The 20,779-nt window shown below is 37.3% G+C and overlaps 6 protein-coding genes and 1 long non-coding RNA gene across 9 annotated transcripts; 4 read left to right on the top strand and 3 right to left on the bottom strand.

Moving 5' to 3' along the window:
• The first annotated feature begins 228 nt into the window (after window positions 1–228).
• LOC135428431 (mitochondrial coenzyme A diphosphatase NUDT8) lies at window positions 229–1,335 on the top strand. Its single transcript, XM_064682418.1, has 2 exons — window positions 229–560; window positions 621–1,335. Exons 1-2 carry the CDS (start codon window positions 283–285, stop codon window positions 1,168–1,170), a joined length of 828 nt encoding a protein of 275 aa, XP_064538488.1. The 5' UTR covers window positions 229–282; the 3' UTR covers window positions 1,171–1,335.
• Window positions 1,336–1,639: 304 nt separating this feature from the next.
• Window positions 1,640–8,178, bottom strand: LOC135428430 (myotubularin-related protein 4). Of its 2 annotated transcripts, XM_064682416.1 has the most exons (15): window positions 7,988–8,176; window positions 7,117–7,240; window positions 6,142–7,037; window positions 5,690–5,880; window positions 5,426–5,621; window positions 5,185–5,370; window positions 4,961–5,125; window positions 4,753–4,885; window positions 4,583–4,688; window positions 4,191–4,519; window positions 3,491–4,127; window positions 3,270–3,426; window positions 3,099–3,203; window positions 2,533–2,735; window positions 1,640–2,064 (listed from the first exon to the last, which is right to left on the bottom strand). In XM_064682416.1, exons 2-15 carry the CDS (start codon window positions 7,229–7,231, stop codon window positions 1,872–1,874), a joined length of 3,612 nt encoding a protein of 1,203 aa, XP_064538486.1. In that variant the 5' UTR covers window positions 7,232–7,240; window positions 7,988–8,176; the 3' UTR covers window positions 1,640–1,871. The 2 variants fall into 2 exon arrangements, with proteins under 2 accessions (XP_064538486.1, XP_064538487.1); XM_064682417.1 differs by lacking the exon at window positions 2,533–2,735 and having other exon boundaries at window positions 1,992–2,064; window positions 7,988–8,178.
• LOC135428432 (uncharacterized) lies at window positions 2,196–2,838 on the top strand. The gene is made up of 2 exons (XR_010436252.1): window positions 2,196–2,442; window positions 2,496–2,838. It is a non-coding gene; the product is annotated as an uncharacterized LOC135428432 (long non-coding RNA).
• Window positions 8,179–8,666: 488 nt separating the features above from the next.
• On the top strand, window positions 8,667–11,896 carry ERp44 (Endoplasmic reticulum protein 44). Its single transcript, XM_064682401.1, has 7 exons — window positions 8,667–8,866; window positions 9,049–9,127; window positions 10,078–10,169; window positions 10,627–11,020; window positions 11,091–11,357; window positions 11,433–11,631; window positions 11,687–11,896. Exons 1-7 carry the CDS (start codon window positions 8,816–8,818, stop codon window positions 11,835–11,837), a joined length of 1,233 nt encoding a protein of 410 aa, XP_064538471.1. The 5' UTR covers window positions 8,667–8,815; the 3' UTR covers window positions 11,838–11,896.
• A 768-nt stretch (window positions 11,897–12,664) lies between these two features.
• On the bottom strand, window positions 12,665–18,289 carry caz (cabeza). The gene is made up of 7 exons (XM_064682399.1): window positions 18,131–18,289; window positions 17,926–18,069; window positions 17,771–17,861; window positions 15,149–15,183; window positions 14,056–14,225; window positions 13,468–13,973; window positions 12,665–13,400 (listed from the first exon to the last, which is right to left on the bottom strand). The coding sequence occupies exons 1-7, from the start codon at window positions 18,135–18,137 to the stop codon at window positions 13,088–13,090; spliced, it is 1,266 nt and encodes a 421-aa protein (XP_064538469.1). The 5' UTR covers window positions 18,138–18,289; the 3' UTR covers window positions 12,665–13,087.
• Window positions 18,290–18,552: 263 nt separating this feature from the next.
• LOC135428426 (vesicle transport protein GOT1B) lies at window positions 18,553–20,679 on the top strand. Of its 2 annotated transcripts, XM_064682403.1 has the most exons (6): window positions 18,553–18,641; window positions 18,783–18,831; window positions 18,903–18,994; window positions 19,058–19,236; window positions 19,384–19,465; window positions 20,554–20,679. In XM_064682403.1, exons 2-6 carry the CDS (start codon window positions 18,807–18,809, stop codon window positions 20,596–20,598), a joined length of 423 nt encoding a protein of 140 aa, XP_064538473.1. In that variant the 5' UTR covers window positions 18,553–18,641; window positions 18,783–18,806; the 3' UTR covers window positions 20,599–20,679. The 2 variants fall into 2 exon arrangements, with proteins under 2 accessions (XP_064538473.1, XP_064538472.1); XM_064682402.1 differs by lacking the exon at window positions 18,553–18,641 and having other exon boundaries at window positions 18,673–18,831.
• Window positions 19,695–20,387, bottom strand: LOC135428427 (cytochrome b-c1 complex subunit 7). Its single transcript, XM_064682404.1, has 3 exons — window positions 20,231–20,387; window positions 20,061–20,108; window positions 19,695–20,003 (listed from the first exon to the last, which is right to left on the bottom strand). Exons 1-3 carry the CDS (start codon window positions 20,268–20,270, stop codon window positions 19,756–19,758), a joined length of 336 nt encoding a protein of 111 aa, XP_064538474.1. The 5' UTR covers window positions 20,271–20,387; the 3' UTR covers window positions 19,695–19,755.
• Window positions 20,680–20,779: the final 100 nt, after the last annotated feature.

Below are 20,779 nucleotides of genomic sequence, written 5' to 3'. Positions count from 1 at the left end.
CAAATTAAGAACATACCGATAAGTAAGCATTTCCGTTTACAGTTTGAATTGAATACCATCTGTTTATGTTGGCTATTCGCAATAAAGTAAAATGAATATTAATAATATTAATAATGGTTTTAAGGCATTTGGCGATAAGTCGATAAGTCTGTAAAAATATCTGTGTGCATCGCTAGACAATAACAAAAACAGCTGAGCGTTCAGCTGGCTATCCAAAGGTCAGTTGTATTTCGTTTTGTTTACATCACCCTTATCCCAATTTAGTTTTAAACAATATATTTAATGATTCTCACCGAAATATGCTCTCTGACAAGGACACGGCAGCTGCCCCAGCTAGTGTGCAGACAATTAAGGAGCAAGAGCCACAATGCGCCAGCAGCCAGTACAACAGTTCTATCAGCGGCCGATTTTCCCATACTGTTGGCAAAGGAGCAGCGCGAGCGCTGTATGGAAAAGCTCCGCAAGTTGCCAGCCTTTCCACGTCCCAAGTCACTTACTCCTAACAGGCACGAAAAGAACTCGGCCTCCGTACTGATAGCATTGTGCCTGGAGCGCGACACGTAAGTATCGGTCAGTGAGACTTTAAATGGTGGGAGAATCATAAGACTCTCGTCTTGCAGCAATGAAATATCGCTGCTATACACCCGCCGCTCCCGGCACCTGCGTAGGCACAGCTTACAGATATCGTTTCCAGGTGGCAAACGAGATGAAACTGACACCAGCTTTGTGGATTGCGCGCTGCGAGAAACAGAGGAAGAAATTGGCTTACCGCGAGAGCGCATTCAAATTTGGGGCGAGGCCAATCCGATCGATCTACCACGCACCGCCACCATTGTCCCAGTTGTGGGCGTAGTGCCCGATTTCCATGTCTCCCAGCTTAAACTCAACTGGGACGAAGTAGAGGAGGCTTTCAGTATACCGCTTAACTCGCTGTTGACGCCGTCAGCCGCCCGTCATACTCAATTTCGTACTGGCTACAGCGGACCAGTCTTTGTTGTGGATCAACATCGGATCTGGGGGATTACCGGCTATTTAACATATATGTTCCTGCGCTGCCTGCTGCCCAGTTCTATGCTGCCCAGTACGCTGAAAACGAATATTAAGTTTATACGACCATATAAAGTGCCACCAAAGCTGCCACATCATCATGTGGAGGCAAAGGTCGAATAGTTTTTGACTCTAATCAGAAATACTCGAACCTTTAACGGATTCAGGGCAAAGCTCGTCTAATTTTGTTTTACTGTGTAATATTTTACTCAATTGCAGTATTTATCAAATAACGATGTACATAAACTGAATATTCATTTAATAAAAGCATGTTGGATACATTTTTAATTTGACCTGTTGGTCAAAGCCATTGTTAGTTATGTTGTTCGTTATGAAAATATTGTATTTGTATACTCATTTAAAATGTTTGTAACTGGCAGTATGAAAATGGATATATATATATATATATAATTGCTTGACGTGACTGATTGATCGATTGACAGATTGATTGATTAGTGGTCACTCTATCATTCTGTTTCACACACTCTTACGTTAATTGTACTCTCTCTCTCTCTCTCTCACTTTTATGCAATTCTCAAGGTTCTTGATTGCGATGATATTTAAAGAGCAACAAATAGCTCAGCTCAAATAATGTTTTTGTTTTTATTTTTTGAGTTTGGTATTTTAATTTACAATTGTGTTCAGATTGTATATATATATATATATATGTCTAACAAAATTTGTATAATTTCAAGTGTTTCTACAAGTACGCACAAATATTTTTTCTCTATTACAGTGTTAACATTTATATATATGCAATAAATATTTGAGTATATTATATTTACATATTGTTTCAACGTCAGAATCCTAAAGCTAATGGAAAACTACTCTTGAGAGCTTGCAGAAGGCTCAGCCACATCATTTAAAATTGGGTTAGAAGGAACGCCACATTCGTGGACTTGTGTTGTAACGGTTATATAACAAGAACCACATAGTCTTACTGGATTAAAAAGCTTTTCATACGGTAAAGGTGCCCAGAACTCCGAGCAGTCAGCACAGAAAATTTCTCCACATGATCTGCAATACAGAAATGTTAAGGAATATATATTAATTGAAATTGTTTAAACAATAAACACAGTTGTTAATTTAAAAAAAAAAAAAACAATCATAAGACCATAATTTGAACACAACCATATTTAGAGCTTATTACAATATGTTAATCAGAATTTGTTTATTTCAAAATGAGAAAAATATTTATCACAGCCAATCTGACATTAGCTCATTATTTTGAATTAACTTCCGTTGTCCTTAAATCTGGCTTCAGATTATTTAACGAATAACACGTAAATTATATAGGAACGCTTGTGATTCAAACATGATGAAATATTTCATACTTATTTAGCGAAGAACTTGTGCCAGATTGATTGCCGCGAAATGACTGTTGGCCCGTATATTGTAAGTATGTGTGGCTAGGTAACTAAGGTATGTTATAGACACAACAGATACAGGTAAAACTAAATAAAAAGAATATGTTGAAATGCGCACCGACAATGATGTTTTCTTCGTCCAAGCCAGAATTCAATTTGACAATTAGAGCAACGCGAAACGGCATGATCTGGTACCCAGAGAATACTTGAAGCCTTTTTCTCTTGAATTGAGGATGTGGCATATGACGATGGACCACTACGTTCTTCTACGGCTTCCCAAGAACACGTCGATGCATTTTCAACAATATCAGATCCGTTTTCCTGAAGAAATGTAAATAATTAGACCAACAATCGCTGGATGAAGGCGCATGCCCTGGTTAAATTTATATTTAACCTATATTTAAATATATAATATTCGAAATTATCCAGCCAGTTATGTCAGGATTTTGAAAATTGGTTGGTTAGCACCCGAAACAGTGAACAAGTAGTTGGTTAAATATGGCTGGATATATTCATCTCATCTTATGTGTGTTTCCTTTCTTTCTTTTTTTTTTTTTTTTTGATTATAATATATGTATTTACAAATTTGCATACATATTTAATAGATTTGTATGTATGAAAATTTGTTTGGTAAATGCGTATGTTTGTGCAATTGAAACGAAAAAAATATATAGTCATAATTACATGCTCCACATTTGTTGATACGACGCTGTTGCAGCTTGGACAACCTTTTTGTAACAACGCCAAACGCATGCCGTGGATTTCGCGCAAAAGGACTTCCTCGCGTAGCTAAATGCGAAGATAGTTCATTAATTTAATATATTTGCTTATGTGTTAATAACGAAAAATAATAACCTTGTGATCTTGAACAATTTGATGTAGTCGAATATTTTGTTCACTTAAGCCATGTGCCAAGCCATCGGGACAGGTTATTGTGAATTGTGTTCGCTCCTGTGATCCCTGAGGAGTCGGAGGCAATGATATAAGTCCACTTGCCGGGAAATTAAGTCCACTACAAAAGCAAGAATTTTCATTATATAGCTAAAGTTTAGTTAACTAGAGTTTAGTTAGTCTACCTGGAATTTTCTGTATATTTTAAATGTGATTGGTCTCGATTAAGGTTCGACCAGAGCGTGTTTCTTCGCATCGCAGCCATCGACTCATCAAAGTTCGCAAACGTGCAATGCGTTTGAGAGTTACATCTTTGATGTTCAGGTGATAAAGGTAGGGAGCCGCCATTGTTGCTGCCTTCGGCTAACGACGCAGTTCCATTGAAAGGTTCCTCTTTAGTTGCATTTACATTTGTTTCGTTGCAGCTATCGTCGGTAGTTGTATTCTCTTGAGGCATATAAAGATTTAAGGGATGATCAAAGGCATCGGTTTTATCCACATTTGCAGTGGCGCTTTGTTGAAAATATCGCAGATTGTTGGGTTTTATATGAACTCGGGGCAAATTGTTATAACTTTGACTAATTTTATTGGTATGGGCAACAGAGGTTGCTTCGGTCTTTTTTTCTTGAGGTATGACATCGGCATCTTGTTCTGAAGGCACGTCGCTGTCTTTAGCTGTATCGTCTTTTAACATCCCGTTTGTCCCTTGTTGTGTAGATTCTATAGGAATTAAGGTATCCGTACTAGTATCAATTTGGCCTTGGCCCTGACGCACAGTCCGGCTATTATCACTAAAGCTTTCACAAATAGATGGAGCATAATCTGAATATGAAAAATTCAAGTTAACAATGAGATTTAGCTAACTTATCTAAGTGATTAACTAACCATTTGGGGAATCACAAGGAGTATGTATTGCAAAATCAATGGGCTCGGAATCCATACGCTGAATGGTGATCTTGCCATTTATGGATGGGGAACCCGCATTTAATATATCACATTGAACTGAAGAAGTACTTTGTTCCATCTTTAATTCAGTTAACAAATTTGTGGACCCATTTTGTGCATGCTCCTCCTGTTGTGGACCGTCGCACTTATCCTCTGAGTCGGAATCATGTTTGATATCATGTTTTCCATCAATTATACATTCCTTTTCCTCCGACCGAATGTCAAACATGGAGTTGCTGTTCACATTCAAATTCAAGCCATCCGTTACGCTATAAATATTGATTTATTTATAGTTAAACTGCAACTCGATGGATGAGCTTGTCGCAACTTACATTGAATCCACCGTCACATTGGGATCACTCGATCTTCTCGACATTGTGCTCTGAGACAGCTCGTTTGTTGCTATATTTTCGGTCGATCGGGTTTTCGCTGATGAGCCTAAATGGGATTTTATAAAGCAATTAAGAAATAGAATTTTATTTAAAACATTTTCGTCGCTCACCGTTAACGCTGTGAACACTTTGTCGTTCATTGCTTTGTAAAGGAAGATCGGTGCCATTTTTGTTTCCTAAACTACCAAGATACACATCGGACCAAAAATCTAAAAATCGCACACTGTGCGCGGGCCAAAGTACCTGAAATGGGTTGAGAAACGAAAAATTAGACATATTGCTATCATACATATGATAATTGTACGCATTTGTTAATACCTTTTCAGTCTCGTGCTTATAGAGTGGATTTCTATACATCGTTTCCGCTAGAAATGGCCATACAGAGAATGTGCGATCAAAAACTGAATTTTCAATTCGTTCTTTTAGTGAATTGCATAGGAACGTGCCAAACAGACATGACAGTGAGTGCTGGGCGAGTTTTATCTAAAAAAGATTCATGTGTTTTTTTTCTGCATTCAATAAACTGCAACAAATTGGCTCACCAAGTAGCCTATGCTGAACTCAAAACTACACGGGTACTGATGGTGTATTTGGTGCACCAGGTCGAGCCATTGCAGAAATACTGGACAACGTTCATTCACCTCATCCGAATTTGGGCCGTTTCCAGAGCGATCAGCAAACTTGTGACCGAAATTGAGCCATTCGCGTTCGACTAACACACGAAAACCCTACAGAATCGATATTTAATGTATCTTATCTTTCAATTGGATTGGATCACCATACCTCAACGGTTCTGTAAAAGGGATCCAGACAAATTTGCGCTGTGGCCACAATTTGTGGTGTACGATCCCAGCCGTCGGAGCAATGTACCAGCACCGGACGACCATTTTTCTCAATCGTATGCACGACTGTCATTGTGGCTCCCAATAAGCCCGATAAATGTTGCATCCACATCGTTTTTTCCAATTGTCCAAGCCAACTGGTAATTAGAAAATTGATATATACATTATATGCCGTTCGTGTAGTCTGATTATATCAATTACTTACTTTGGATCGTCGGGCGATGAGGCACATAGCTGTCGCACAGCATGAAAACTCTTTCGAATTGCATGGATATTACCCAAATTCATAAATTCTATTTCGGCGCATGGATAATATTCGATACACTCACAGCCGCCGCCGCGTGCTCGATTTGTGACCGCTGACGTATAGCTGCGGGCATCCACGATGAGAATTTTCTTAAAATAAAATTGGAAGCTGTTGTATATGTGGGCTTCTCTTGGATTTTATGGTTATCAATTGCAAGCCTCCTCTTTTTAAGATAAGATTACAAATAGAGCTTTAATATATATATATATGAATGCCTCGGTTGTCGCTCATCTTGTCCAAACGTACAGTACTTAAATTAATATATGCCCTATAAATTATCTATTAGGTTTAGTCTTATTCAAAACTTTTATCGCTCAAATGTAAAAACAATAAATAAGAATTCTGCATACCCTGATTTCATCTAGTGCAAGTTCCTCGTGCGAAGAATCCTCCAGCGATGGAGAGCTCTTTCCAGAGGAGCCTGCCTCGCCATTTGTATCTTTTGCCAGTCGCCTCGCATGCTCACCTCTGTCAAAGGCACAAGCATCTGCTAGCGCTTTCAGCAGCTGCTCATCCTTGTAATTTCTCCAGCCCAGCCAGCCGACCTCTGGCTGACTGCAGCGTGCCAGAATGGCGCCAGACTTTTGATGGCGCCAAACAACAGCCGGCAGGCGACGCGATCCCCGGAAATTGGCAATGTTGTGAAGCATTTCATCAGTAATGCAGCACGGAACAAGTAATTTTTGTGGATACGAAGGGCACAGTTTAAAGTCAGTGTTTGCCGTTGAGATCCGCCAAGACCCCTTCAAATCGAACCCAAGACGGATAACTTCATTCTTAAAGTCGCTCTCATAGCGAATCGCTCGCTGCAAGCGATGCAGATGTTCGCTAGCCTGGGTCTGGGCTTGTATTGATATTGAATTCTCAGGTGCTGCTGGCGCCGATTTCAGGCCAAGGCCGTTGATTAGTGCAGCGCGCTCTTTGTTGCCAATTATGTCGCAGGTCCACGAGTAGAATGGGAATGCGAAGAGCGTCTCCAGTGTTTCGGGCACACCAATTATCAGCTGAATGCGACGCTGCCATTCCAAGCATTGCTCTGCAGATGGAAACGAACACCTTACAGTGCTGGCATCCTTGCAATTGACAATCAGCTGGAAAAGATCACGCACTTGCACCGACTCAATTAGGCCCAGCGGCACATACGTCTCGAATGCAGTCGATTTCTTTGACAGAAATATGCGATAATTGGACAAGGCTAGAATGCCATCGTCGGTTCGTCCCAAGTATTTAGTTGATTCGCCGGCAACTGTACACCAAAGTGTATTAAATATTTAGATAATTATTTATTTATTTAGTTATTTGCAAATATTCGAAATGGCACTCACGTTCTTGAAAGGGCACAGACAGCTGCGAATCTTCCTTTTCCATTTGTGATTTTGGATAAGATTCCGCGGCTCGTATAAAACAAATCGATGGGGGCGGCGATCCATCTGACATCATGTGTTGCGACTGCAATAAAAGATTCAATTAGTGCATATACACTAACACACGCACACATATGTATAGACATATAGATTTTACTTATAAGACCCAATACATACGCATCTGCAACGCTTGCGGGTTCGAGCACCTGAGATCCTCTCAGGGTTACTATTAGTTGTCGCAGCACAGCAGTGGAAAAGTATTGTGTATATTTTAAAAAATTGTTTATGCGTTAATGGCACCAGTTAAACAGGACGTCACATACACACAAATGCACATAAAAACATGCATGTATGTATGAACGTATGTACATATGTATATATCGACACGAGAACTCAAGGCAGCGCAATTAAATGCAAAATGTTTCAAACATCCAAACACCTTATTAGCAGTTATACTAGATATGAACAAATATATATTTTGTGTGTGGTGGTTGCCAGTGTAGATAATAAGTCTATATGTATGTACGTACGTACAATATACATACATACATTTCAATACAATTGCGTATGAAAAAGAAGCGTTCTATTATGCACATACACTTACGTTAATATGGATAAACTTTAATAAAAAAAAAAAAAAGTTATTTTGGTTTTTTGGCCATGTCCTTACTATTGGACGAATGTCAAATACAATAACGAGATATGTTTTATAAACAAAGTAATTAAGCACATTTACATATACACTTGTCTTTATATGAGTATACACATACATATATGATTCTTCAACATTTTTAAAACAAAAACACCAAAACAAACATACAACCATACATACATTACTATGCTGAACACCTTTAGATAACAAGTGTAGTTAGTTTACTGCAACTCGCAATGAAATTAAAAAACGCGTTTTGCTGTTTTCTTCGGTATTTAGCACCATAAACTCCATAAACGTCAGCTATTATAAACAAAGATTTGCAGATATTGTTGCTTATACATATGTAGACGCACAATATGCACATACATACAAGTAAGTAATCGTTAATAAACCGACTACTTTTGTCACTTATATTAATCGAATATCATTTATCGCTATCGATTTCTTAACACTTCAAATTGGTTTCTTCGCAAATTACGAATTCTTAAAAACGACCACTTGGTGCTATCACAATAAGTGGTACGACAAAAAGAAAATTAAAATCTGTAAAGAATTTTATAACATTAAACATGTCGGAAAATATGGTAGGCAATATAGCTATTCGTATTTTCTACTAACTATTATTTTAATTATATTTTAAAAATGTATTGATTTATTTCATATATGATCGTTTAGTTTTTCATCTATTTTTAATTGCAGGAGATTAGACCAATAAAAATTCAAATATTGAATTCGCACTTACAACAAAAATCGTAACGTGTGCTTAGGGAACGACTTTAGCTTATAATCGTTACTTAAACCGAATACACTGTAATATGGGTACTTGCAGATTTTCAGATTGTCCAACACTGTACGACAATCAACGAAGTTGTTATAATAATTATATATGTAGATACGTCGTGACTGCGTTTTCATTCCATCTAATGTAAAAGTGAATTAAAATTAAATAATTTAGTTTTCAGTAGTTTATAAATATTGGCCAAGCCTGCCGCCCACAGCACCAACATGACTGAATCAACAAAGCCATTGCTGGGCTCGTGCTTAGCTATTGTTGCGGTAAGTCGACGTGTTCTACCCGCACCCGCTCAATCAGTGCGACTGCGACTCGACCGGCTAAGACGTGGAAATATTGAGGCTTTTGCCAATGGCCATCCGACATGTGACAAGTGCATCAAAATTTTCAATAGCTGAACTTATGCAGACTGTAAATAATGTTCTATACTTTATGCTAATTTCAGGTTCTTCATGTCCTTTACCAACCAACAGATGCGTCTGGTGCTCTGCCCATGACCAGTGAAAATATTGATATGACATTAGGTAAGCCAATAATAATAAAAGCAGCAGCAAGCGTTGCATCAATTTTTAGAATATAAACATAAAAAACGCCGCATGCACCACAAATGTACATATTTACTCAATGTCTCAGCTGGTGCACCTACACGCATTCATACATACATATAAGCACACGCACTTACACACACACGCGTCTATTTGTGTGTGTGAATGCGTGTGTGTGTCGCTTGACGTGTCACAAATTGAAAATCTGAAGCTCGATAAATTTCACAGACTTTGCCAGCGTGGTATGCTGTTTCAGTTTGCCTGTCACGCTAACTATACAAAACTCAATACTATAATTAGTCATATTTGATGTCATAATCAGCCGTTGAACATTATGCCCAAATGCCGTGGGAAATATCAATTCAACTTCAATCTTATAAGTCACATATGATCCTTAATGATACATTTCTATACAAGTATATAGATAAATATATATACATATATATATATATTTATATATATACATTATTTTACTCAAATACATTTTTGTATGTGTTTCCATACCGAAATTGAAGCTTATCCAAAAATTAGGACTCATTATTATTAATTATCATGGTAATCATTAAACCAGAATAGAAAGTTTTTATAGGTACTCACACTCTGACAGTTCCTGATAAGACTAATTACCGTTGGTCCAGGCCCTTGTCTGTCATTGTGTGACATCTTATTCTCATTCCACTATCTTATCGATAAAGTTGGCAATTATATGGTATGGATCTGTGTGTGTCATTTGCGCTGCAAAAAAAGTTAAAGAAAACACAACGTTGACTTTTTCAAAAACATATTCCGTCATATCTATCATACATACATATATACGCATAATATCACTTTAATTAGAAATATGTATACCTGCATTTCAATAACGATTGCTTAAAATGTTTTTTTTTTCGTTTTTTTCGTTTTGTTTTGGTATCTTAATTATTTTCCAGCGTCTAACGAATTGGTTTTCCTTAATTTTTATGCGGAGTGGTGTCGGTTTAGTAATATTTTAGCGCCTATTTTCAATGAAGCGGCGGATAAGGTAAGCCAATAACATAAATATATACAAATACTGCCCTAAAAAGCATGCACCTGCAAACAAATAGAAGAATAGAAAACCATGTTCAAAATTTGATATCGCGATAACTCTGCTTACATATGGCTAATATTTCAGAGTTCTATAAAAAAAAATTGCCAGTTTACACCTGTTTTCTTATTATTTCTTGACATAAACAAAAGAACAAAACAAATGGAAAAAACCCACAAAAAAAAAATTAAATGGAGCACGGCACACTTTTGTCTCGACACGGCAGATGGTTTATTTATGTATTTACATACACATATTGTTTTTTTTTTTTTGTTTTTTTGTTTAACTTAGTTTCGTGTGGTTTCAATTTTATATTCGTCTGATTCGTCGTCCATTTACGTGGATTTTCTCGAATTTGTACACTGCCCTTGTGAATTTATTTATTTACTAATTTTGTAATCTGAAATTATAGATCAAAGCGGAATTCCCCGAGGCTGGGAAAGTTGTGCTAGGAAAAGTGGATTGCGATCGTGAAACGGCGATCGCGTCCCGATTCCACATCAGTAAATATCCCACATTAAAGATTGTCCGCAATGGACAGCTGAGCAAGCGTGAGTACCGAGGTCAGCGCTCGGCAGAGGCATTCTTAGAGTTTGTCAAGAAGCAATTGGAGGATCCTATTAAAGAGTTTAAATCTTTGAAAGATTTGGAGAATCTTGATTCTAAGAAGCGCAGCATTATGGGCTATTTCGATCGCCGAGATCAGCCCGAATATGACATATTCCGCAAGGTTGCCACCAACCTCAAGGAAGATTGTCAATTCCATGTCGGATTTGGCGATGCCTCTCGGGCAATGCATCCACCAGGTCAGTGGCCATTATTAATATATCTATTTACTAGTTATTTAAAATCTTAATGCACATACTTTATTTTCAGGCACACCCATTATTGTGTTCAGGCCGGATGTGGCCCTATCTCACGACAACGATGAGACCTATACCGGCAGCTTAACCAATTTCGATGAGCTCAAGGTGTGGATCCAGGAGAAATGTGTACCGCTTGTCAGAGAGATAACATTCGAGAGCGCCGAGGAGCTAACGGAAGAAGGGCTGCCGTTCCTGATTCTGTTCTATCGTCCAGATGATCTGAATTCCATTAAAGATTACAAAGCAATCATTGAACAGCAATTATTGGATGAAAAGCGTATGTTTGCAGCCTTTCCCCTGTATATGTATATCTATATATATATAAATATATTTGTTTATTATATTATTGCAGAGAATGTAAACTTCCTTACTGCGGATGGTAAAAGGTTTGCGCATCCACTACATCATTTGGGCAAATCGGAGGAGGATCTGCCCGTTATTGCTATTGACTCGTTCAAGCACATGTATCTCTTCCCGCATTTCAATGATATGTACACGCCTGGCAAGCTAAAGCAATTCCTGCAAGATCTTTACAGTGGGAAACTTCATAGGTATGATTTGATCTAGTTAGTATTTTACAAAAACTAATCAAACATTTTGTAACAGGGAATTTCATTATGGGCCGGATCCCTCAAGTAATGAAGCGCAGCCTGAAAATGCTATTAGCGGTAAAGGTACATCGCCGCCCGAGTCTAAATTTAAAGAGCTGGGCCCGTCAAAACATCGCTACACCTTGCTGGAAAAAGATGAACTGTAATATTACAAATGTATATTCATTTAAATATAATTATTAAAATTTTATAAAATCCCAGTCAATTGTTAATCGTCTGTTTTATGACGCAACTCTCCACGTAATCTCTCATTATGCGCTAATAGCGCGCTTAAGAAATAAATAACAATTGGGCAGCTAATCAAGTTAATGTCAGGAATATTATTAAAGGAGCATTAAAGTTCAATTGAAAACGGAAAACTCTTTATTTTATTTGATTTATTGTTTTTACTTTACATGCGTTTTAGCTACGAACTCTATGAAAATAGTTATGACCCTTCAATTGGGAGTTAATGCAACTGTCAAAGATGAAACATTTTTGTGTTTTATTAAAATAGCTCTAATCCTTCTGTCCCATATTTTGAATACTTCGCATAACCGAGACATGTTTGTCCCTTTCTCTCTTTATATTTCTTTCTCATTTAATATGCTAGGTCTCAAGCAATCTTATCGGTCATATAAAAATGTGTTTTTCCACGAGATAAAGTATACTTTTTCAAGATACACTACCGGGACTAACCCACATCTAGAAATAGATCGAGCTGTGAAGTAGATCTGAAATCATATTATGATTATATGATTCGGTCAACGGTTCGAATCAATTCGTTGCTTTTAGGGTCGGTTTTCTTATATATGTAAATTAAAATTTTGTATCTAATTTATTTGATCTCTACCCAAAATTGGCTATCTATCAAATATGGTTAGATAAATCTGATAATGGTTAATGCCAAACTCATTTGTGTTTTGGGTTGGGTCTTTCTCAAACGGCTTTTAGTAAATATAATTTGGAGCTTCGAGTTCGAAACAGTTTGAGGTTTGATATAACATTTGGTTGGGCTTTAGTACTGTATTGTTAAAAGAAACTGTAAGCGTGGCATTGCAGTTTTTTTTAACCAGTCTAATATATATATTTTTTTATTAATTTTTTATTTGTATGTATCTATTACAATTATGTTTGTTTTTGTAAAATTAGATTACATATACATATAATATGCTAAAGTCAAAACGAGTAATAAAATGTTACAACGTGTAACAAATTCTGTTGTTGTTGTTTTCCTTTGTATTTTGTGGGGCGTTAAATCAATGGATAATGACTCGAATGCATGATTGAATGCATTTTGGGTTTTTGTTTTGACTGGTGGAGGGTGTAATATAAAAGTACATTTAAAAGTGAGTACTTGCTATGTAGTATAATTAATACGTAAGTTAGAAAAAATAGTTGCGATGGCATGTCCTCTTTAATATGGTCTGGAACGCATGCCGCCATCATTGCGCATAGCGCCACCGTCACGACGGCCACCACCGCCGCCGCCGCCACCACCACGACCACGTCCACCGCCACCGCCGCCATTATCATTGCCATAACGTGAGTAACCGCCACCTCCACCGCCTCCGCCGCCGCTACGATCTCTATTTTGGTAGCCACCGCCGGAGCCGCGATCATTGCCACGATCACTCATACCGCCATAGCCTCCGCCACCGCCACCACCACCGCCGCCGTAACCACTGTTTCCAGAGCTGCCGTCCTCATCACCCTTTGGTGTCTTGCAACTAGAATAAAAGTAGCACACGTTATAAGGTTTTGGCCATGATTTAGCGTAATGATTTGGTGTCTCACCGATTGCACTCATTGCGCCAAGCAAAGTTTGTGTTGTTGCAGCTGCTGCATTTCCAATCTCCGTCACGGGGTTGTACGTTGCCACCGGCACCTGCACCACCACCACCGCCGCCTCCAAAGCGACCGCCACCACGACCACCGCCGCCGCCGCCGCCGCTGCCACGGTCAAAATCACCACCGCCGCCTCCACCGCCACCGCGATCAAAGCGACCACCACCTCCACCACCGCCGCCGCCGCCACCGCCGCCGCCGCTACCACCACCACCACGATTACGTCCAGCGAAGCCACCGCGTCCGCCGCCGCCACCACCTTTGTTCCAGTTATTTTGGCGCTGGGCCAGGGAGACTTTGATGTTGGCACCGTTGAAATCGTTGCCATCGAACCACTGAATGGCCGACTGAGCTGCATTCACATCATCATATGTGACGGTGGCCTCGCCCTTCGAAGTGCCAGTTTCCTTATTCTTATACAACCAAATCTTTGGTTTCATAGTGCGCTTGTCCTTCTATAAAATGCAAAAAATAATAATAATAATCTGCATTAGTCTAAATGCACGATAATGAATCTATGGTAAATGCGGCACTTGCCTTTATAATGCCAATGGCACCGAAGTGAGTCTCAATGTCCTGCTCTGTGGTGGATGGATCCATGCCCGAAACAAAGATGGTATCTTCTTGTGTGATCATATCGTTGCCACCACCACCGCCACCGCCGCTGCTGCCGCCTCCTCCACCGCTGCTGCTGCTGCCGCCATATCCTACAAAACAGAAGAGCACATTAGAAATGAAGGATAACGACAAAAAGTTTAGATCAAGAAAAAGGATTAACCCTCAGCGAAGTAGTGTGGGACTGCAATCGTATCAAGAACACGCATATCAAAAATGGGGGCAGGACCAAAGCGCACACACTCTCTTAAACTCTATATGTATACAATATAAAGTGTATATATATGCATATAACGACGCTTCTTATATGGTCTTTTCTTGCATTTCGTCTAGGTAATCTTATGTGGTATTGCTTTTCATTTGAAACCAGAATTTCAAAAGAACACCTCAGGGGTTGTAAATATATTACACCGATTTACTTAATTTTTTTTTTTTTTTTTTGGGTTTTTTTATTTTTTGGATATAAATAGGTAACTTTAGCTTGAGCAGCTCTCAAACAGATGTTAATATGTATTTAGTTATAGACACAATACACAGACGCACACACACGTACAGAAATGACACTTAATTAAAGATCATGTACCAAACCAATAGCCCTAAGAAATCTTTGTGGCATTTATTTACCAGGATAACCAGTGACCAGTGACCAGTGACCAGAACCAAGGTGACCCATGGTCACGCATTTTTGTGTAAACTCTGAACTTAATAACTTAATGCTTGAATACAACCTTTAGACAGCAGTTTTGCGCATAGGAGCTGGACTCGAAATTGACTCTTGCTAGGTTTATCGAATTTTGGGTACGAAGCTTTTATACTCTATTGTAATTTACACCAGATTTTTAAACAAAATATAACAACACGCAAGTGAAATATTTGTAATTTCTTTTAGTTTTTGTAGTATACTCTTCTATATTGTTTTGGTTTCTTTTTTTTTTTTTTGTATTGATTTGATTTTGTAGTAAATTAATGTTATACATTACTCGATATGATTGCAAATTGTTTTGCATTATTTTACCTTTGTTGTAGTTGTCCTTGCTGGCGCCTCCATTTCTAAAAGAGGATATTGAATAACTTATTTAATGTTTTGATTTTGATGTTTGGATTGTAATGCATTATGATGAAGAAGTTTACGCCCACGCCTCCGTTTATCGTACAACAATATATGACCGTTTATCTATATAAGTATATATCTAATGCTTACTACTCGATACTATACATACTTACATTATATATTTACATATAAGTATATATAATGTTGCCCGACGACGTTTTACCAGCGCACTTTGATATCAATGTGACATGTGTCCGTCGCCAAAATTGAGGAGGAGCAGTTCTTTCTTATCCGTTTTGCAAAGCATCCGAGCGAGCTCAATCAAAGTGCTCTGGTAAAAACCCTCTCATGGATATAGTATAACAAAAATCAATTTAAATCTACTTAATTGTTGTCGTATATGATTTTGCCACGCCCATTACTGGCAATGTACACATAAATCAAGAGACATTCGCCTCCGTTTATGAATAACTTTTTCGGAGCACCGAGGCTTTACCGTAGCCATGCAGATACTTGAACTATTAACTAGGGAATACGTTTACTCTATCCGAAATATTACTATTTATAATACAAGAAATATATCTAAAACATGAATTAAAATTAATTTCAGAAATTCATTGAAAAATGAACTAGGCATATTTTGCTCCTTTAGCATGCTGAGCAAGCACAGATTGTTTTCAAGATCTTAGCCATATTGTCTTTAATCTTCAAAGCTCTGCATGGATACACTTTTACTTTGCTTGTTATAGACAAATCAATAAAATTACATAAAACATAATACCAGACAAACTACGTAACATTTTGTTGCAAAACTAGTGTTTAAATCGAAAAATTAAATATATATATATATTTTTTTTTTGTTTATTGATAACACTTACGATTACTTGCTTAGGGATAAGAGGGCTTATTCAATTTATTTAAATAAGCGGTTCAAAATGGTTTTGAGAATTACTAAAAGCCAGCTTGAATAAGTAATTAATAAGAATATAGAATTTGGCTCGGGTTATATCCGACTTGTTGCATTATATATAGTTGGCATAGTAACTAAAAGCACATACAGACATATATTTTTTAAAATTAAATTTTCGGCTTTTCCATAATTGTAGCCAACATATTGCCTTTTACTTAAATATTTAATCTTTAATTCTGATCCAATCTTCTTAAAAGTTTTAACTCTTTTTAGTTCCTTTATATGTTGCATAATTTCTATGTGATATTAAAATAATAGATATTGATTATGTTGTAAGCAATTAATGGGAAATATATGTAATTGCAACGCACGTGACCTTTGTAGATTATAAATCAACACCCACTTTGAGAAATTTTGATCCAGACCGCGCTTATAGAACACCAATTTTATGCTATCGTCTGTGGCAATCGATAAGTCGATAACTGTTTGACAGACTTCGATTGTGTTCTACATGTGCCCTTGTTTACGAACAAAACCATATGGGACATAGATACTGTTATACCAACTCAGTTTTGTATAACAATTTGCGATAATCTCTCGCATAAACGGTTCCAACCAACAAAATCAATCTATTTTTAATTATTTTGATATGCTTAATTTGTAATGCCGCTGTAGATGGCTGACCATACGAGTGGGTGGTATGCGGAAAGTGTGACCAAATTACGAATTAATTGTTTCGAGAGGGATGCGATCCCGTTATGCTGTCAGGCCTCCATCGCACACAACTCGGCGAGAAAATTACTGCTGTTAGTCGCACCTTATTGTAACACCTTAGTCTAGTTTAAATTCATACAAATATTCATTTGGCTAAGTTAAATGTCAATGTGTATGCCTACATATAAACCACTTGAACCTCGTTAGAATTGATTACATCAAGAGCCGTGAATCACTCTCCTCTTCACTTAATTACAATTATCATTAAAGAGGCGTAAGACTAAACAGACGACAGCATCTTTGCTTGCAGCTTTTGAACAATTATGGAAATAAAACCATATTTGCATTATATACCACTTTGATTCGTTGTCATTTCAATTGTGCATTTTGTTATCTTAGTTATTGTCATTCAATTTAATTCGCACACACATGAAGTTCATTTACAATACCGAAGTCTACGTTTTTATCGTTGGCGTGCAATTGCATAGGTATCTTAATTATTTCTCCGGGTTTCAACTAAAACATAAAAAAAAAACGAATAAATGACAACACCAACTTGCTCTTAGATGTCCTTTTTTTTCTCTGGGCTTACGACATTTTTGCTTTTGTCGTCAAGGAACACAATAAAAACATTTTTTGCTCTGCTTCATTACGTTATGACTCTGTATATTTTCATTTGTTCTCTTCTTTTTCGGTTGCAACTTTATCGAAGTTCTAGTGTTGTACTTTTTTTTTTATTGGCATGTCCAATTTGTGAAAACAATTTGTTTGCAGTTTTCTTTTCGATATTTACGTGGATTTCCGTGTTTTCATTTGTATTTGTATGTACATATATATGTGAGCTATTGCTTGATATTTGATGTTTCTCTTAATCGGCGACACACTCTGAATTGAATACTCGTTGCCTCACTTTACACTATCCCCAATTGTATTTAACGAAAAGCATAATAATAATAACATACCCATAAGAATTGCCTCTATCGTTCCATGAGCCACCGCCACCACCGCCGCCGCCGCTGCTTCCACCTCCACCACGATGGCCGGAATCATAACCTTAAAGAAACAGATTGTATTTTTTTCAGTAAAAAGTTTCTGTTTGATTTACAATTGGACTTACCTCCGCCTGGTTTGTTATAATTTGGAGGGGGCTCATTATAATTACCAGTTTTATTTGGCATTTGTTGGTAATTTGGCGGAGGGACAGCAAAATTATTGTACTGCCCGGCACCACCGCCACCGCCACCGCCACCATAACCGCCACCTAAAAATGGCAAATTCATTGTTATTTGCTGATTGCAGTAGAGTTTTAAATGCACACTTACGATCCATAACTAATGCACGTATAAGCTAATTTCTTCTTTATGAAAATTTTATTCTCTTTAGAGAACTTCCTCTTTGCACTTTTTCAACTCAAGCGTCTGTCGAAAATTTGACTTGACTTTTTATTGTAAAAATGGCGTGTGAAATTAGGGATGTACAAAATGTATGTATCGTGTGCCTGTCAACTTATCGAAATCAAGCTACAAATTTAATCGATTGAATGTGGGCAAGGTAGCGGCAGCCATTGAATTTGAAGTCAATCAATTATCGGTTTTTTGGATAATTCATTTTTTAAAATAGGTTGTAACATTTTTCTGAACCAAAATGGGTAGAGTCGGTCAGTAATGACTGACTCTGGCGGTTACTAGAATAATATCCTAGGTGTATTAAGGCTTGCTCAACAAATATTTAGACCTTTTTATTTTGTTTGACGTGCATAATTTTTGCTTAACATTTTGATTTAATGTCAAAACCGAAATATATTGTAAAAAGTATTGTTTGTGTGAAGTCGAGGTACGTATGTAATACTTTTTTGGTGTTTTCCAGCACTATTTTTTAAATCATGCAACCCTGCAATGATTGTTTATATTCATAATAATGAAACATTTGGTGTTTACGTGGAATACACCCAATGCAATTTCTTATCCTTTTAAGCATATTTAACCCAAACAAGACAGAATGATTGAAATAACAGATCTCCAAAGTATGTGAGATATTCGTTTTAATTTATTAGCATATTAACCAATTTGTTTAATTCTCGCACAATATTTGCAGAAATCGGCATCGGCTTGGCTGGCTTTGGCATATCGTTTTTATTTCTTGGCATGTTGCTTCTTTTCGACAAAGGCTTGCTTGCTATAGGAAATGTGAGTGATTTTATCTTAAAATTGTTATATCCTCTAAAACTGTAACAATTCCGTTTCCTACAGATTCTCTTCATATCAGGCCTTGGCTGCGTTATTGGAGTGGAGCGAACCTTACGCTTTTTCTTTCAACGCCATAAAGTCAAAGGGACAACAGCTTTCTTCGGTGGGATTGTCATCGTGCTGCTTGGTTTCCCCATTATTGGCATGATAATTGAATCCTATGGATTTTTTGCACTATTCAGGTGGGTCCACATGTTTAAGTTTAACTCATCGCTGATAACACCTTGAGAGGTAACACGGTAGCACGTGCAACATTTCCAATCGCTTTTCGCTAACTATACGTTTTTGCTTTGCTGCAAATAATTATTCATAAACCCTTTTCTTTGCAGCGGCTTCTTCCCTGTAGCCATCAATTTCCTTGGCCGTGTGCCTGTTTTAGGATCATTATTCAATCTACCATTTATGCAAAAGGTAAGGTAAAACGGACAATTCGAACGCATAAGCTCAAAATTTACAAATAGTATACATTCCAAGCATAAGTGCAGTCGGAACAAATAAGTTAGTAATGCATTAAAGTTTGTCATAACAGAGTGGCAGAGTCCCAACATCTGCATAACAATTCATTTTCACGATCCCTATTAATAAATTTAAGTTATTTTCTTAAATATCCAATACCTTAAAAATGAATTCTTCATAGATATTTTAATTTGAATCTAAGCTATGTATTTTCAACATTTACAAATCCGCCCAGTGAGAAGAATTCAATGATTCTTGTTCCACTCCTCACGCTCGATGCGCTCTTGTTCAACCTCCTTCAGATAGGGTTCCAAGTACTTTACATCCTCTTCGTATTTGGTCCACTGCTCCTTGGGCAAAATGGTTTTCGTCATAGACAAATGCAAAGCACGAATTATGCGGTAGTTGCGCTCATCGTACAATTTGCGTGGAAGGCGGCGGATTGCTTCCTGAACGTCTTCGTTTTCGTAGAGGCAATCATCACGGTGCAATCCTATATGATAGATTTACGATAGATTTAAAAATGTTTTTCATTTAATTCACTTCTTACCGTATTGGTTGAATCCGGACAAATTGTAGGCCCACTTGCCCAGGTTGGCTGGAATGTGGAATGGCAAATTTTGTGTTACATATTTACGTAATCATCGAAACATGCAGCGGTTAGGTTGCGCTTTTTGCGATTCGGCAATACAATGCTTGGCATAATTAATGCATACTTACAGAATACCAAAGGTCCCTTCCTAGCAATATAGCTCGCCATTATTATGAATAATTCGTAATTTTAGGAAAGTCGCTTGCTTGGCTCTCGTTTCCTTTATTTTAGGTATGACAGCTGACAAATTAGAGATAGCAACCATGTACAAAAAATGTATCGATAACTTTTGATTGTACAATCGAAACGTTTTAGTGTCACTTGTGTACACCCACCTAATTTGTCAAAAACTAATTGCAAAAGAAAGCAATACCAATGTATATATATATATAAATTAATAGCTTTCGTAAATTTCGCAGTAATAAAAATAATAATTTTTATTACATTTCAGATTGTTCAAAAACTTGGTGGGGACGGAAATCGAACAACGGTATAATATTAAAGTATATGTAGCAAGTATTTGAAATTATACGATAATATTTTTGTATAAATTAAATAAATTCGTTGTTGTGTAAAAGCTCTTGTTATACGCCTAAATATATATGTATATAGATATTACTACGTATGTACTAATGTATGGATGTGTTTTGCGGCGAACACTCAAACAAAATAAACAA

This window comes from Drosophila montana, unplaced genomic scaffold (genome assembly GCF_035044405.1).
Source record: "Drosophila montana isolate Dmon_TW-CO22-7 unplaced genomic scaffold, ASM3504440v1 contig_2481_1, whole genome shotgun sequence".
Lineage (NCBI taxonomy): Eukaryota > Metazoa > Arthropoda > Insecta > Diptera > Drosophilidae > Drosophila > Drosophila montana.
The sequence above is the reverse complement of the archived record's forward strand: the minus strand, read 5'-3'. Positions and strand labels throughout refer to the sequence as shown.

Excerpts from the sequence above, each read along its gene's own strand:
- LOC135428431 (XM_064682418.1), top strand. The coding sequence starts at position 283 with ATGATTCTCACCGAAATATGCTCTCTGACAAGGACACGGCAGCTGCCC. Across the intron at positions 561-620 it reads TTGTGCCTGGAGCGCGACAC|CAATGAAATATCGCTGCTAT; the intron begins GTAAGTATCGGT and ends CTCGTCTTGCAG.
- LOC135428430 (XM_064682416.1), bottom strand. The coding sequence starts at position 7,231 with ATGATGTCAGATGGATCGCCGCCCCCATCGATTTGTTTTATACGAGCC. Across the intron at positions 4,128-4,190 it reads TCCTTGTGATTCCCCAAATG|ATTATGCTCCATCTATTTGT; the intron begins GTTAGTTAATCA and ends TTTCATATTCAG. Across the intron at positions 3,204-3,269 it reads AAATTGTTCAAGATCACAAG|CTACGCGAGGAAGTCCTTTT; the intron begins GTTATTATTTTT and ends CTTCGCATTTAG.
- ERp44 (XM_064682401.1), top strand. The coding sequence starts at position 8,816 with ATGACTGAATCAACAAAGCCATTGCTGGGCTCGTGCTTAGCTATTGTT. Across the intron at positions 8,867-9,048 it reads CGTGCTTAGCTATTGTTGCG|GTTCTTCATGTCCTTTACCA; the intron begins GTAAGTCGACGT and ends TGCTAATTTCAG. Across the intron at positions 11,021-11,090 it reads TCGGGCAATGCATCCACCAG|GCACACCCATTATTGTGTTC; the intron begins GTCAGTGGCCAT and ends CTTTATTTTCAG.
- caz (XM_064682399.1), bottom strand. Across the intron at positions 15,184-17,770 it reads GATAGAGGCAATTCTTATGG|AAATGGAGGCGCCAGCAAGG; the intron begins GTATGTTATTAT and ends ATCCTCTTTTAG. Across the intron at positions 13,974-14,055 it reads GTGCCATTGGCATTATAAAG|AAGGACAAGCGCACTATGAA; the intron begins GCAAGTGCCGCA and ends TGCATTTTATAG.
- LOC135428426 (XM_064682403.1), top strand. The coding sequence starts at position 18,807 with ATGATTGAAATAACAGATCTCCAAA. Across the intron at positions 18,832-18,902 it reads TGAAATAACAGATCTCCAAA|AAATCGGCATCGGCTTGGCT; the intron begins GTATGTGAGATA and ends CAATATTTGCAG. Across the intron at positions 19,237-19,383 it reads GGATTTTTTGCACTATTCAG|CGGCTTCTTCCCTGTAGCCA; the intron begins GTGGGTCCACAT and ends TTTTCTTTGCAG.
- LOC135428427 (XM_064682404.1), bottom strand. The coding sequence starts at position 20,270 with ATGGCGAGCTATATTGCTAGGAAGGGACCTTTGGTATTCT. Across the intron at positions 20,109-20,230 it reads GAAGGGACCTTTGGTATTCT|CCAACCTGGGCAAGTGGGCC; the intron begins GTAAGTATGCAT and ends TCCACATTCCAG. Across the intron at positions 20,004-20,060 it reads GTCCGGATTCAACCAATACG|GATTGCACCGTGATGATTGC; the intron begins GTAAGAAGTGAA and ends TCTATCATATAG.